Source organism: Atractosteus spatula, chromosome 19 (assembly GCF_055471065.1).
Source record: "Atractosteus spatula isolate fAtrSpa1 chromosome 19, fAtrSpa1.hap1, whole genome shotgun sequence".
Lineage (NCBI taxonomy): Eukaryota > Metazoa > Chordata > Actinopteri > Semionotiformes > Lepisosteidae > Atractosteus > Atractosteus spatula.
Genome location: NC_142724.1, coordinates 1,801,183 through 1,816,423, shown reverse-complemented (window position 1 = coordinate 1,816,423; position 15,241 = coordinate 1,801,183). Strand labels below are relative to the sequence as shown.

The following is a 15,241-nucleotide window of genomic DNA, read 5'->3' as shown; positions in this document are numbered from 1 at the left end:
TATGTTTGGGGCTTTATTTAATTTATTAAGATGCTACATAGTCCAACAGGGTTGGTTTTGACGCCATAGACTAGTTTACTACGAATATTAACTTCTTAGATTGTTATTTATGTACATAGAAAACAGTTGCCTGATTGCTGTGATTACATCATGGTGATGGTCAGAAGTGTCATTTCAGGTCTGTTTAGTGTCTACAGCCCCGGTGGTCAGGACAGGCCCACAGAGCCACCCCTTTCAGCAGCAAGTGCATCTCCACTCACCTTTTGCCCAGGTGGGGTTAAAAAGTTTTTCCTACACCCAACCTCCCCCCCACCCCACAGCAACAAACACAATTTTGCAAGTTCTCTTTTTTTAAATTATTTTACAGTATGCAACCGTGAGATGAAACACATTAAAAATTAGTGTGAATTTTAGGCATCATCCTGTTAACAAATAAATCCCAAAAAAAACTAAACCTAGATAGACAAGAAATGGTCCCTTTCAAGATTTCTAAATTTGTCGTGGTGAATGATTTTGCTCAAAAATGTCTTTGACACACACGCACACACACACACAAAAACTAAACTACCCATAAGATTTCAAGACCTTAACCATGGCTAGATAATGTTTATTTATATATATTTATATATATTATTTAAAATATTGTAGGGATAACCCAATTTACACATAGTGCATGAAAATGTTTCTTAATTATAATACAATAATGGCTGTTGTGACATTAGATTAAAACCTGAACAATTCATACTGTAGCTGATTAACAAGGTACGAGCATAAATTAGAATAACAGACTGAGTCAGAAGTGATGCTGCAGTTTTTTAAAACTACACAAAGTGGACAATTCAACCCCTATTCCCCATATACAACGTTATATGATACAGGAGGAAAAAAACCTCAGTGCTCATCTGCCTGGAAAGTTGGGAGGATTTTGGTTCACAGCATCTTCCAAGTTAAATGGTACAAAGCCATACGCTGTTTTGTAAATTGAGTTTCTCAATGACCTCAGAAAGCTGCATCTCAGGACAAAGACTAACTTCTCCCAGCCTTCTAGTATTTTTAATGCGGTGACAACCACACCCAAGCAAAAACAAGGCAAAAACCAAACCTTTCCAATTAGTGATGCTAAATGTTTATGTAAAATAACTTGCACAAGTAGGCTGCAAAGAGCATAACTCTTTAAAAAACCGTTCTTAAAATTCTTAACCAATCATGCTTACCAGCGGTGAAGCTCAGCTGTCTGACACTCTTTAAAGTAGCTAACTCTCAAGTGCAAAATCCTAAAACAGAAAATAACTACAGAGGAGATACAAAAATTAAACCGACTTGCACGATATCCCAGAAGAGAAGCACTGGAAGAAACGGCGATTTTGTCACGGCGATTGCAGCTTTTTCTGAAAAATGACAAAGGTTTCGCTTTTTTGTGACAATATCGAACCATCGATAACGCTTCTTCCAAAAGACCTCTTGCAGAAGAACACGAACTTGCAAAAAAAAAAAACAAACAAAACTGAAACGCTCTCTGCAGCATTGCACACTGTTGCTCGTAAACACAGAGGACCAAACTGCACATGCCTCTAATTGGAAGTCTCTCTGGACATTTATATCCCCCCATCCTTTAAAGGAATTAGCCAGCAGGTGTTACACAGACACGGCCAACCCCAGCACTCCTCCCACCACAGCCCCACTCACTTTTTAGAAACAAATCACAAAATCTGACATCCCAGTCTTAAAAAAGCAATGATTAAAACATTCACATAAATTCCACTAAATATTACAATCAGTCAGATTATTTCTCTGGTGTTAGAAAAAAGCCTTGCTCTTTTTATTATTGTTACCATTATTAGAATTTCTTTTTAATACATTTCTTTATAACTGTACAAGTTATAATTCCCCCATATTATCATCACTATCTGTGCAAGTTGGGGAGGAGGCCAAGAAGGGAAACAGTTAAAAGGCAAGACCTGTGAGACATTTTCATTATATAATGGTTTTCCTGTTTTGTTTTCTGTTTTATTTTTATTGTACATAGTTTAATGACTCAATTCTACCCCAGTGATATGGCATTCTGATCAAATTCTCCAATCCAGAAGTTAATCCATACAGCATGCCCTCTCTACAAGACCAGCTTCCCTATGATCACACCGATGACGAGGAATAAAACACACAGGGCAAGCATGCGGGTGCTGGGGCCTTCCTCCTTCACCATGCCGCTGGGGGACGAGGAAGAGGAGTGTGGAGCCGGCATCGCAGAGGTCTTCCTCATCCGCAGGCCATCGTCTTCCTGCGGGTGGGGGAACCCAACAGTCTTCAATGGAACAGAGAACACTTCAAGTACAGGCTTCGTCAGAGAGAATCAGGGCTGAATGGATGGCACCACCATGCACGCTGCTGTGCAAACCTCTTACACAAGTTGCACCCACTGGAGGAGCGATCGCTCATCACTGACCGCACTGTTAGCTCACAGGCACGCAAGTCCACCAAGCTCCAGCGGTTATTTCCGGGGATAACTGGTCCGCAACCTACGCTCCAAAGAGATGCCTGTTGCCTTCTGAGCCACAAAGAAGCCTCGGACACATGTTTAAGAGTCGATAACCGCTGGGTTTCAGGGCGGCTCCACCAGGCAACCCAGATGTTGCAGGTTCAAGCCTGGGTCATGCCAGTAGCCACTGTGACCAGGATTGCCTAGGCAGTGGCGCATAACTCGGCTGGGCACTGCCAGCCACTGTAAACAAGCTGAGGCAGGAACTTCACACTAACCTGAGCAAAAAGCATCCAATCCTCAGCAAGTATCCCTTGCGTCTTAACTTTTAAGTTCCATCACTTGTGAAATGCATTTTAAATCTGTGATGTGCCTTGAGGCATTTTACACGGTTTGCTGTTCCTGGTGTGAGGCTGGAGTCTGCTCTAAAAGTTAAACTGCTCTGCTGCTGCAGACCCTCTAGAGCGAAAGGATTGTTAAGGCCCACTTGGACTTTAGAATGACTTCACCCTAGCTCAGCTCCTGAGCGCCTGGAGAGGAATGCAGGACCGGGCCTCACTCTGAATGCAGAATCTGCGTCTGTCCTGCAGCTCCATGAAGAAATAAGACCCCCCCCCCCCCCCCCCCTTGCTCTCCCTCCCCTCCAACCCCGACGTACCCGGATCTGTTTATTCTCCTCCCTTAGCCGCTGCACCTCCACCTGCAACCTCTTACACTCTTCCACGATCTTCTTCACCTCCCCGTCGTCCAGGGAGGAGCTCATGGACTTGGACAACGAGGAGGACTCGGACTTCAGTACGCCGGAGGACAGGATTTTGTTGCTGTCGAGGTCGTGCTGCGCGAGGGGAGAGGGAACAAAGGTCACGGTGATTCGGGCTGGGAAGCGGGAGGGTTTCGAGACGAAGCTTCATCTACCTCTGTCCCTCCTCACCAACACCACAAACACCTCTCCTCATCATTTCCAAACTACGCAAAATAAAAAAAAACGTCCGCAAAAATGCATCTAAGACAACAGAATATACCTTACCAGTTCATCATTTGTTATTTCTAAAGCCTGGCATTGAACAACACACGAAAAAGCAAATCAGTATTTTTGTTAACTCATTTCGAGCTGGCTATATTGAAGAGCTCTATGGCCTTGTGCAGAACGTCTCAGCGTTTCCAGAAAGGATTCTGACAAGCAATCCCAGATGAGAAGGGAGATGGGTCTGAAGCACTAAAATGATTAACAGGCTGTCTACTGAAAATAATGAAACCAGTGTTTCCCAGGAGCCTGCAGTAAGGGTGCACCCCCACAAAAGTTTCTACAAAGGCAATGAGCATCTCACCGTTTTCTCATTCTCTGCCGGGAGCTCGAAGACGCACCTCAACTTGGAGTCCATCAGCTCCTCTGGCTTCGCATCCTTCCACTGCAGGGGAAGACGGAGAGCTGGGATTAGAGAGGAAGACAGATAAACTGTCGCAGCTGCGTTGTGAATCACTGCCTGGAAACAGTATCTCTCTCAACAACACTGGCAGATTTGGAGACCCATTTAAGCAAAACCTCTTAAAAAAACAGCTGGAGGGGCCACGATGCCGCAGTATCACTCAAAGCAGCCGAATCTACACTGGAGTTTTCCCTCCTATGTTACCTGTTCCAGAAAGACGATTTGCCAAATCATTCCAATAAGCTCCAATCCAACAAACGCAATCAACTCCTCTGTATTAAAGCTGACTGGAGTCTAGAACCAGGGGGCTCGAGAGTTTTGTCCAGCAGTTCACATCCTGAGAATTACCACAGGATTTCCACACAACAGCAAAAGTTTACATGGGCATTTCAAATGCACTGCAGCTCCACAAGAGACGAACACATCTCTCTGCAACTCACTGGGACAATCAGAGGAGCTAACTGTACATACAAAAACCATACGTAGACAATCAGGTGTAGGTGGTAGATTACCCTTAATCAGTTAATTAAATCAGTTAGTCGTTTTCCTAATACAGGAGGAAAAAAAAAAACTATCTTCATGTCAAAATCACATTTCCTGTTTTTCAGATAGGCGCTCTAAAGGACAAGAGGATAAAAAGAACAGACAGACCGATGACAATGACCAATGGAAAACACAGAACAGCAGAACGCCACAGTGTGAAGCAGCTGCTGATGGCGGCCCCATGGCCCGTCCAATTACAGACCCCATGCAGGGCGCAGGGCGCCGACGAGGCACAGAATGGGAGCGACGGGAGCTCAGGGACAGCGGTGGTCGCGGACGGGGAAAAGCCCAGCAGGGGGGCGCGGAGACTTACGACGCTCTCCATGTCGGTCATGTCCGACGGAGCCAGCACGGACTGCACCATGAACTTGTGCTTACTCTTCTCGTTGGGGTCGTAGTCGAACGGCTGCAGCATCACTGCAAGGGAACGGGAACGAGGATTAAGCATGAGAACGGAGACGTAAGTAACACGCTCTGCCCTGCGCTGTGCAGGACTAACCATCGTCTTAGTGTCTGGGGACCGAAAACACTCTCACAACTCTTGCTGCTCATGATTTATGGAAATGTTAGGTCTGACAACATGGGTTCGATGTTTTACACAAGAAGCTACACAGATATGTTTTAAACCCAACGCCTGTTTAATATCGCTGCTTTTGGCAGTGCCAAAGATTTGTCGCTAGTTTACCTGGTCTTGGAAATTCATGGAACTGCTCAACATAATTTAATAACTGCTCTTTGGTCCTCGTTCTTTGGAAAAAGTACTACATTCTGGAACCCCCTAGGTGAAATGGGACTACACCAATCTCCAGACCACAAACTACCTGGCCACAAAACGTGACCAAACGACGTTGCTGGAGACCAGATCTCAGCCTACAAAACCATATAAAATTGACTTTAAAGCAGGGATCCCCAATTTTGCAGAAGAGCGAGAAACAAGCTAGGAAACCCTTAAACCCAGGAGCCACAATCATTATACAACACATAGATCATAACAGGATTTATGCTCTTTTCTAACCCTCAATCAATGGAACACCTTACAGTTCTACTGACCGTGATGAGCTGAAAACATTTACACTCCTGAATACACTCTTATCAGTGTTTTAAGTGAATAATCTTTTAGGCATGTATATATCCATGTGTGAATAATGAACACTTGATATTTTTGCAACCTTTGGCAGGGATCACTAGGGGACGCTCACCCTGTAGTCTGTGTGGGTCCTAATACACCAATATTGTCATGGGGACACCACACTGTAAAAAAGGCACCGTCCTTCTGAGACTCAGGACCTCAGTTTTACATCTCAGGGTGTTACTCAGGTGTTCTAGGCAAACTTCACCCTTGGCCTTTACCAGTCATTGCTATAATCCCCTCTCTGAACTGGCTTCATCACTCTGCTCCCCTCCCCACCAACAGCTGGCAGGCGGTGAGCGTACCAATGCACTATGGCTGCTGTCACATCATCCAGGTGGGTTACACGTTGGTGGTGTTAATAGGATTCCCCATTACCCGTGTTTTGAGTGGAGTATCCAGAAACATAAATGTGAATTATCATCATCATCATTATGAACATGATGTAGCCTCAATAGATGCAACACTGGCAAAGAGACTTAAAATAAATATACAAGAGCTACTCTGAATCCCTAAGATCAGCACGGACTGCTGTTAAAAAGCTTTGCATCCACACTTTCCCAGGCTTGAAACCTGAGCTGTTTGACAGATTTAGTGATTCTAAGTGATCTTGGCTACAATCGCCTGTCAGAGATTTTGGCTGAACAATTAAGTCAAATCTACTCTCTCTCTCTCTCTCTCTCGCCTTAACCGAAATGCTGAAAACAGACATAGAAATAATGGACAGATTATTCTCCACTTCTGTATCCTCAGTTCCTCCTCAACAGTGGTTTTATTTAACTCTTGTAGTTAATTTTCCTGAAGGCTTGCATCCTTTTTCTTGATATAACTAAGCACAAAATAAACATCAAATGCCAACAGGTGCTAGTTAATTTCTCACATTCAGAGAGAGCCAAACAGCATTATATGAAGCTGAAGCTGTTCCCGAGACAAAAGTAGCATTTCAGGCCTGCTACAGCAACCAAAAATGATAAATCGCTCAATTTCTCATGTCTTGCAGATATTTCTGTGGGATCAAAATTGCTAATGCCAGGTAAAAGTGTTTTAGAAAAAATAACATCTGCACTGGCATATTTAAACATGGTATTTTCCAAATGGCAACAATGTTCCATTTCAGATGTGTGTCAAGTATTCAGGTCTGCTGCCAAGGGCAACCTCAGAACATTACTGATGTTAATACTGTCAGAGAAGAAATTAAAGCTATTTTTTAAATGAGATGTAATTGTTTCACCATGCTCCTTCTCACAAAGGGGACGCATGTTTTCGTTTATTTGACATACATCTCCTCCTGTTCTATGTGAATAATCAGAACTGCTTTTCATGGTTACAAAACATTAAAGAAACAAGTAATAGGTTTATTCTATGCTGAAAAAAAGAAGAAAGGAAACAACATTTCAGCCATGGAGCCTTGTAAGTTTTCTACAGAAATGTTGGAAAAGAACTGGTTTACAAATGGTTAGCTGTAATGATATAAAATACAGCAAAGTATCATACCAATTTTGACTGCCTTACTATCTGCTGATTAGAAGTTGTAACTTCATAGGTAAAGGAATCAGAGGGCATTTCCTTGTTGTAGCTAATCGGGTCCTAGGAGAGTGACAACATCAATCATTGATCTGTGGCTCAAACTCCCAGCTCAGCAGTTGCTAGAACTGAAAAGCAGGAAGTAACACACCTATGAAACAGGTGTGTTTCACACATGAAAAAGACGCCCATGCACACCACTTCACTGGACAGGTGTAACCACTTTCTTCTGTTCAGAAAAGAGTCTTGGAGATCAGACTACCTAACATCTTTGTAAAGAAATTCTGGAATGTTATTAACAGGGTGCACAGCACACGCCCTGGAAACATATTTGCAGTGAAACACCCTGATCCACAAAGTTTCTGTTGTGTGTTCCAACAACAACGGTACCACACTGTAGCTTGATGTCATCCGATTTTAGAAGCTAAGCAAAGGCTGGACCTGGTCAGTACTGGGAGTCCAAGTTAAACCAGGTTCCTACTGTAAGTGACGCTGGTGGACCAGTGGGGGGCAGTGTTACCTCTGAGCCATAATCTATAAACCAACGCCCCAGTGCGGGGTGGTGGGAGGAGGGGTCATCCAATAGATAGAAGTTATTATGTAATAATGTCAAACTAAGGCCCCGACTACTTGGACATTAAAGATCCCATGACACCGCTTGTAAAGGCGGGGGGGTGCTGGTGTTAAACCCAGTGTCCTGACTAAATTCCACTCAGTGCTTGTACAACCTGGCCTCCTTAAAATCCCCTCTTAGTTCAACTGGTGAAGCCGTTTTGCACCTGGTCCACCTGATAGGCTGTGTGACGGGGCTGCAGGGCTGCAGAATGGGTGCTGCATGTCATCCAGGCCAGTGCTTCACTTCAGTGGGCCCCCAGTTTAGGAAGCCTTGATAAAGAGTGCTAGTGTACATCAATTATTAATGATGCTGGATGAGACAAGCACGCTATACAAGCCATGCACTATAAATGGCATTTTACAGTGCTTGGTCAAGCGCCTAACTCTGGGCATGAGCAGAAAGAACAGATTCCTTGTTAAACTCCCCCTCCAAAACACTAGGGGCCATACAGAATGTATATTCCTCAAAACGAACTTCGCCTCCACTAGAATCCCTGAATTTTGACATATCCTTCCACACACAGGCCGCATAGCTCCAAAAACCACGTTACTCATGAAATTCTCAGTTTTAATGGTTAACGGATGCCCACAAGGCAGTGGCAACCTGCAGCTAATTTGAAATAACAGAGCATTTTCATGCTTTCCAGGTCTCTAGGTCTGTCTTCTCATTTCACTAGAAAAGCAATATTTTTTTCCTCTCGCATGCAACTCATACCACAACAGAAAGCTGACCGCATTAAAAACTTTGATTTTGTTTGCCTTTCAGGGCTTGAGGCCTCGAGTGAAAATTTAGGTTTAAATACAAAACAAAAGACAAATCCACCACTTAATATCATCTCTGTCACCATCCTTATTGGCAGTAAATAAATATGATCAACATAGCCAAGTGTACCAGAGCACCCCTCCAGAGACTCTGCTCAAAGCGACTGACCCCTGCTGGACACGACGGCTCCAAGTTGTGTCAGCTTCTCCTCGACAGGCTGGACACCGCAGCTTTGGGGGTGACAGGCCCGTTTGTCGGCCTCTGCAAACATGCTGGAGCTCCGCTGCCTGACATCCGATGCCGTCACTGTAAGGGGAGCCCTGGACTGCTCACAGCTCTCCTAGCTCAGCAAAGAAACCCGATCCCTTCCCTGGTCCCCTGGACAGGCGTGGGCCTTACGGCAGGGAGGCAGCTGCAGGCCGGGTTGCCATGCTGCTGCTGCCCCACTGCAGGGTCAAGCTTGCCCATATGCACCCTGACAGCAGGGACTGGGCACCACAGCAGGTCAGACAGGCCCAGAGCAGAGCAGGATATGAGCCTAGCGCACACAACCAACAGCCTCCCCGACAGAAACCGGAGTCAAAACGATACCGCCACCTGACTCCCTTTTATTTAAATGCTGAATTCTTCTGACGTTTTACGGAATCGAAGAAACAAAGTGCCCCCCCACCCTCTTCTCTCCCGACCCCCCCAGACGAAGAGCGGAGAAGAAGAAAGGGGTTCGCAGACGAGAACCCCCCCCTCCCCCACTGGGACTCACCGGACACGTTGATCGATGTCCCCGCGTCAATCACGCCGCTGTTCGGCCGGACGCAGTACCGGCGCGGCGCGGTCGTCTTCACTTTGAAGCACACATTCCTGTCTGTAGGGTTGGAGAGTTTCAGGGTGGTCGTGACGACATCTGTGAAGGGACCTGAGGGGGGGAGACGGCAGAGGAAATTTAGCGTGGGCGACTCCTGGCCCTTGCCTTCTCTCAAGTCAGTAAACATGTGAAAGTCAAAGCAAATTCACGGTAAATAAATAACATTTATAGCCATGTTTGACAAAAAAAGAACAAAGAAAACCAAAAGGTTTATGAAACTGCCCATGACATCAAGAACCAGAATGAGCATGAAACTAATGTAAACTACTGTGAAGGATTAAGTAATTAATTGGATGTTTTTGGATTAACACATCAAAAGCAATAAAGAATAAAGATCTATCTTTAGTAATATAATGTGACATGAAAGGAGGGTTCAGTTCAATACCCACTGCTGTGTAATGACTGTGCTTTACTGAAAATCCATGGCAGGAAGAAAAACTAGAAAGCCAAGACACTAGGTCCCAGCGGAGTAAAAAAAAAAAAGTGCTGAAAGAGCAGCAGTTAACCCTTTCCTCCCCGTCACCCTTGCTTGAGCCGCTAGGAAAGCTCACAGTTCAAGCAAGGCTTACAGGGGTGGGCAGCGGTGCTGTGAACCCCAGCCGCACAAGCGCAGCCTGACACACGAGTTAACAGGCAGGCTCTGAGAAAATGGCGCCCCTGACCCTTCGCGCAGAGGCACAGACGTGCTCCAGGCGCGTGTGCGCCGCACACATGCCCCCCTGCCACTTCTTCTACATCACAGAAATATTCCCGCTCATTAAATATTCCCGTTCAATTAATGTGAGGAGGGGAGGTGATACAAGCTTGAGAACGGGTCTAACGAACCCACAAAAAGACAAAGGAATGCATAAGCACCATTCTCTGCCTGCAGGTTTCCAAAATCCTCACATCTGCTGCAGCAGGAAGACCTGATGTCGTCCATGCGGCGTTCACTGAAATCTGGGAGATGCTGCGTTTTGCATTGTTCCAGAGCTACATGCTCATGTCAGCCTTCTTGTAAATCTAACACATGAAGAAACATGGCACTGCGTTCGCACAATTCCTGCTGTCTGAACCCGACAACCCAAAACACCACAGCTTGAACATAGAAGATGCAGCAACTGGGATTCAAGCATGAAATATGTGGAACTGAATCCGCTACACCCCAGATAACCAGCCTGAAAGCTTTGTTTTTGATTTGCTTTGCACAAAAGAGGAAAATATAGGCAGATTAAAAAAAAACCAAAAAGCAAAGTCCCAAAGAAAACAAAAGAAGGATTTTGTTTCAGATCTCTAGGCATGGTGTTTATTAAACACAATGAAGGACAGGACAGGTCTCGTGGTTTGTAAGCTTTTGTAGGCAGTGACATATTCTAAGCTCACACAGCTGGTGATACTCACATAGACTCCCCAGAGCTCTCCCACAGAGGCCCTGCAAGCTCAGTTAAATTATTGAAGAACTCAGTTACACAAAACCTGGAGGCAGGATGAAGTCAAAGACCTGACGAGGCTTCAGGTGCCCCATGTGCAAACAGCTGCGCTCACGGGAGCCATAGAGACCAAAGCTTCCAAGGAAAACTGGTGCATCAAACAACGCAGAAAGAAAAGCAACACACAAATAGAACACAACTGCCATGTTGCAGAATGACAGCAATAACTGTGTGCATACCTTAAATTCAGATACTTCTCACAACTAACGTACAGGCTAGAAGGGAAAAAAGGCTCACAAGATTTCTTATTTTTATATTTTATTACACATGAAATGGGAACCCGACTATCCATTGATTTCACAGCCTGTAAGACTGTTCCGGGCTGTTGTGGCAGGCCACCAGTCCAGATCTGAAAAAATTCCAGTCAGGCACATCCGCCCGTTTGAATAAAAACGGGCCGGTGGAGCTAATTAGGGTCCAGCTCGTTAGAAAGCACGCTCCCCGCTGTCGGCAATTCAGACACCTCTATCCAATCAATACCACGAGCAATGCATTAATCAATAGCCCCGGCGGGCGAAGAGGAGAAGCGAGCAGGAAGGGACGAAAAAGAAAGACTGCATGAGGGCTGATGAGACGCAGAACAGCCGCAGCAGGGCTCAGGGAACGCTCTCCCTGGATATCCACACGTGGTCCGCCTGCCCCACGTTAACTCGGCGCCTCTCAAAGACACCGCCCCTATTTAATTTACTGCTCTTGCAATAACTCTGGCTTCTTTTTTCACCTCGTTATCGACGACAACTTAACTCAAGATTATTTACTGGAGACACCGCACGATCGAATAAATAGCTAAAAACTTCCACTTCCACTGAAACGGGTTTCTGACGGTTTCTTTGGCTCTTGTGCACCTGAATTAGTCAAATGATGGACAGGACCAAAGGCAGGAACTCAACCTGGATGGAAGTGAGCAGTGTTAAGAAGTGTGAGTGAGACTGCGTACCCCGAAACGCCGCACTAGCATCAAAGGGTTTTTCTCGTATTTGCACAGCTTAACTTTATTACTTAAAAACTCCTTGGAACACCCTGAACCACTGGAAGCACCAAAGACTTTTCTAGATTCCCACCTAATTATATTTAATTGTCTGCAAAATATTTCCGATAAAAGCTGTCCTTGAAAACAAGGCGGATCTTTCAAGTGGCTCTCTGGAGGAAATTCTGTGGAGCTCTCCCGGGAGAGAGTTCACCAATGCAGGGCCTGTGCCAAATATTAGCAGTGCAGTTCCATTCAGGAAAAAATGCTCTGACCTGGACTGGCTAATCGCTGGAGGAGCTCTCATCTCCACTATGTCAACAGAAGAAGAAAACCACAAGAAACTGCTTGGCAACAGCCTTGAAAAATAGCCCCAAAAAAGTTTTCAGTCGCACAAAAGAAAACCACAAGAAGAAGCCTGTCTGAAGGACACAGATGATAAATCAATGACTCAGAATGGAGAAAAAAAAAGATTAAGGAGCTGGACGGTAAACTATCTTTCCATTTTCAGATCAGAAGGGGCTGAAAGTATTCTCTGCTGAAGGGCGAGAGCAGTAGCCATCCCACAGGGCAATGGGCACTGAAAACAGGGAGCAGAGAGAGCTGTGCTTGCAAGATCAGAAAGTGGGCGCGGTACAAATGGGTTTCAACACCAACATTCGGCATTCCTCCGTTATTCAGAAACGAATGTAAACTTCTGCCAAAAATCTAGGAAGGTCTGACAAAAAAGGAGGCAGATCTGGATTTTATTTTTTTTACAGTTGTGTTAATATAATTGTGATGAGTCCCGGAGGGACTCAATCGCCTTAAAAAAAAAAAGAATTTTCACCGTCACGGTGCCACACAGGTGCGAGAAAAATAAATGCAGATCTGAATGGATTAAGATAAAGGTTTTATTTGCTTTGGAGGCTGAAGCTTAATGCAATATATAAAATGCTGCAGGCCTGCACTCTAAAACACAGTCCTACAAAGCCACGCAGACAAAATAAAATACCCACGGTCTGACACACGCAAGCAGACAGCGACTGAGGGAAGACGGAGGAGACACTTCTTGACCCAGAGGCTGGTGGGAGTGCAGAACAAGCTGCCCAACTACCCAAGCGTGCCATTTAAGATGACACCCTGGGTTCTTCCAAGAAATGGCTGGGTGACCTGACTGGTTCTGGTCTCATTTGTAAGCGCCGTCACACGATGATCAGATGGCCCCAAGCAGTAGAAGGGAGGTCAGCAAGACGGCATGTTACCATGGGATTCAGAGGTCCAAGTTTTTCTTTTCCCTGGGAAGATCCAGGTTTTTACACTGTGTGTGTCTGTATATGGAAGAGCACACCTGTACAGCAACAAATTTTTCCCTTCAAGGGATTATATACCATCACATTTTGCAGCGGTGCAGGGTGCAAAGTGAGGCCACTGGACATTCCCAGCTAGTGGACTGTCCAGAGGCTGCGACGTGTCCCCGGTCACTCAGGACTCCCCGGGATGACACAGCCTGTCCACGAGCCACCTCCCTTTGCGTTTTGACAGGGCTGTTGACCCAGCTCACGCCGGACATCCTGGCCTCTGCCACCTTATGGGCTGGTCACCACTGAGCACATGTGGGACATCCTATTCCTGGGCAAAACCACACGGCTAATTCCTCTCCAGTGTCCAGAGTGGGTTGTAATCCCACCAGCCAGGAGTGAGGGTCTGATCCACAAGCTGGACCAGCACATTGCTGGCTTTAAAAAGAGGGATAAACTAACACCAAGAAGAAGTGTATTTACATACAGCCGGATGAACTTACACTGCTGACAGCCACTATTTCCATCTCCGCACAGGAGCGTCTGCACGACTGCATCTCCGCAAGTACGCTTGACTGCTGTACGTGCTAAACACACAACTAAATGCACACAGAGCTGGACTGACAAACTGATCCCTCATAACGCAGGCAAGGCTGCGTGTTGGGGCCTAGCCTCTACATAAGACCGCTCCTTTTCCCACAAGCCGGCCGGCCGCCCGCCCGCCCGTCGCAAAACAAGAAAACGCAAACGCCCCCAAAAAGAAAAACCCAGATCAAACCCACAAACGAGATCAAGCGCTAGAGGGAGGCGGCCTGTACACCGTGTGCAAGACCCGAGGCGGCGGCGCTGCAGCAGACGGCCGCTTCCCCGGAGACGGGCCGCCGGGCGAGAGAGAGGCGCATGTGATCCGGCTGCAAGACGGTGGGGGGCTGGGGCTGGGGCTGGGGCTGGGGCTGGGGGGGGGGGTTAGGGCAGAGTCATGACCCTAGTCAACCTCTCCGAAGGAGTGTGTGTGTGGGGGGGGAAACATATACACACACAACGCCAGACACGACTTCCCTGCCATGTCCTAACGCCTAGGCCTCAGGACCAAACGGGGTACGCCGAGGGGGAGACGGGTAACGAAACCCGGGGGGACTCTGCACAGCCCTGCCTTTCCGCGCCGGCGAAAGGCTGCCCAGCGGCACGGCTCCATCTGCGTCTTCCCCGGCGACCGAAGGGCACACACCAGCCCCGCTATGCGCGCCGCCCGCCCCCCTTCTCTCCTCAACATGGCCGCCGCCTTCAGAGAAGCCCACCGCACACACCGTCGGCTGGAGACGGACGGACGGCTCTGCTCGGGCCCGCCTCTCCTCCTCCTCCTTACCTCGGAATTTCAGTTCGTGCTGCGGCTCTAGAAGGAGGACCTGCTCTTGCCTGGCCATGTCCCAGCGGTTCGGAGCGGTTCGGCGGGCTGTCGGTCCGGGAGCGAGGGGGGTGAACGGTCGCTCGGTTGCGGGGAGCGCGGCTCGAGCTGCTAGCGGCAGTGATGATGCAGCAGGAAGGAGGTGAGAGAGAGGCTGCCGGTGACGTCACGGCCCCTGCATTACCCAGTCGGCAGGAGGAGGAGGAGGAGGGTCTAACTGGCCCCGGGTGCGAGGTGTGTCTCTCTCTTCCCCCACCTAGGCTACAGCGCTGAATAGCCGATTTAAAAAATAATGACCAAAAAAATATATATTTTGCATCGGGGGCCCATTGTACAGCTTCAGGGTTAAGAACAGTGTTTACAGCGCACCTGAGCCGCTCCTGTGTTAAGTTTTGTGAGCTTCAGGAGTGTTTTACCTATCTTGAGGGAGTACAGAGATGGTGTGATCCGTTTCGGGTTTGTTTGTTTTGTTTTCCACGAGCTGCGGGTCTCCCATTGCACACGTTTTACCGATGCAAAAGAAAAGTACGGACGCTCCTCCGTTTCAGCTGTGGTGTAGCGCAGGGTCCGCGTCGCTCTGCCGGTGGGTGTAGTGCCCGTCAGAAGGGGTGAAAGGTCAGGGCGGCAGGACTCTGGCCTGCTCAGCACAATTTAAAGGCCAGCGTTGAGCGGGGAGCCCCAGGGGCTGGGAGGCACATACCTCCGGTATGACATATATAGAGATGGAAGCTGCTGGCTCTCAATCTCACTGATGTCACCGTAACTTCATCCTCCTGCTGCC

The 15,241-nt window shown here is 47.1% G+C and overlaps 1 protein-coding gene across 2 annotated transcripts; it reads right to left on the bottom strand.

The window, feature by feature from the left end:
* On the bottom strand, positions 1–14,647 carry vapb (VAMP (vesicle-associated membrane protein)-associated protein B and C). Of its 2 annotated transcripts, none has more exons than XM_088937218.1 (6): positions 14,422–14,647; positions 9,238–9,390; positions 4,760–4,863; positions 3,805–3,885; positions 3,135–3,311; positions 1–2,302 (listed from the first exon to the last, which is right to left on the bottom strand). In XM_088937218.1, exons 1-6 carry the CDS (start codon positions 14,477–14,479, stop codon positions 2,111–2,113), a joined length of 765 nt encoding a protein of 254 aa, XP_088793344.1. In that variant the 5' UTR covers positions 14,480–14,647; the 3' UTR covers positions 1–2,110. The 2 variants fall into 2 exon arrangements, with proteins under 2 accessions (XP_088793344.1, XP_088793345.1); XM_088937219.1 differs by having other exon boundaries at positions 1–2,278.
* Positions 14,648–15,241: the final 594 nt, after the last annotated feature.

Excerpts from the sequence above, each read along its gene's own strand:
- vapb (XM_088937218.1), bottom strand. The coding sequence starts at position 14,479 with ATGGCCAGGCAAGAGCAGGTCCTCCTTCTAGAGCCGCAGCACGAACTG. Across the intron at positions 3,312-3,804 it reads CGGCAGAGAATGAGAAAACG|CACGACCTCGACAGCAACAA; the intron begins GTGAGATGCTCA and ends CCCCTCGCGCAG. Across the intron at positions 2,303-3,134 it reads AGGAGAATAAACAGATCCGG|ACTGTTGGGTTCCCCCACCC; the intron begins GTACGTCGGGGT and ends GTTCCATTGAAG.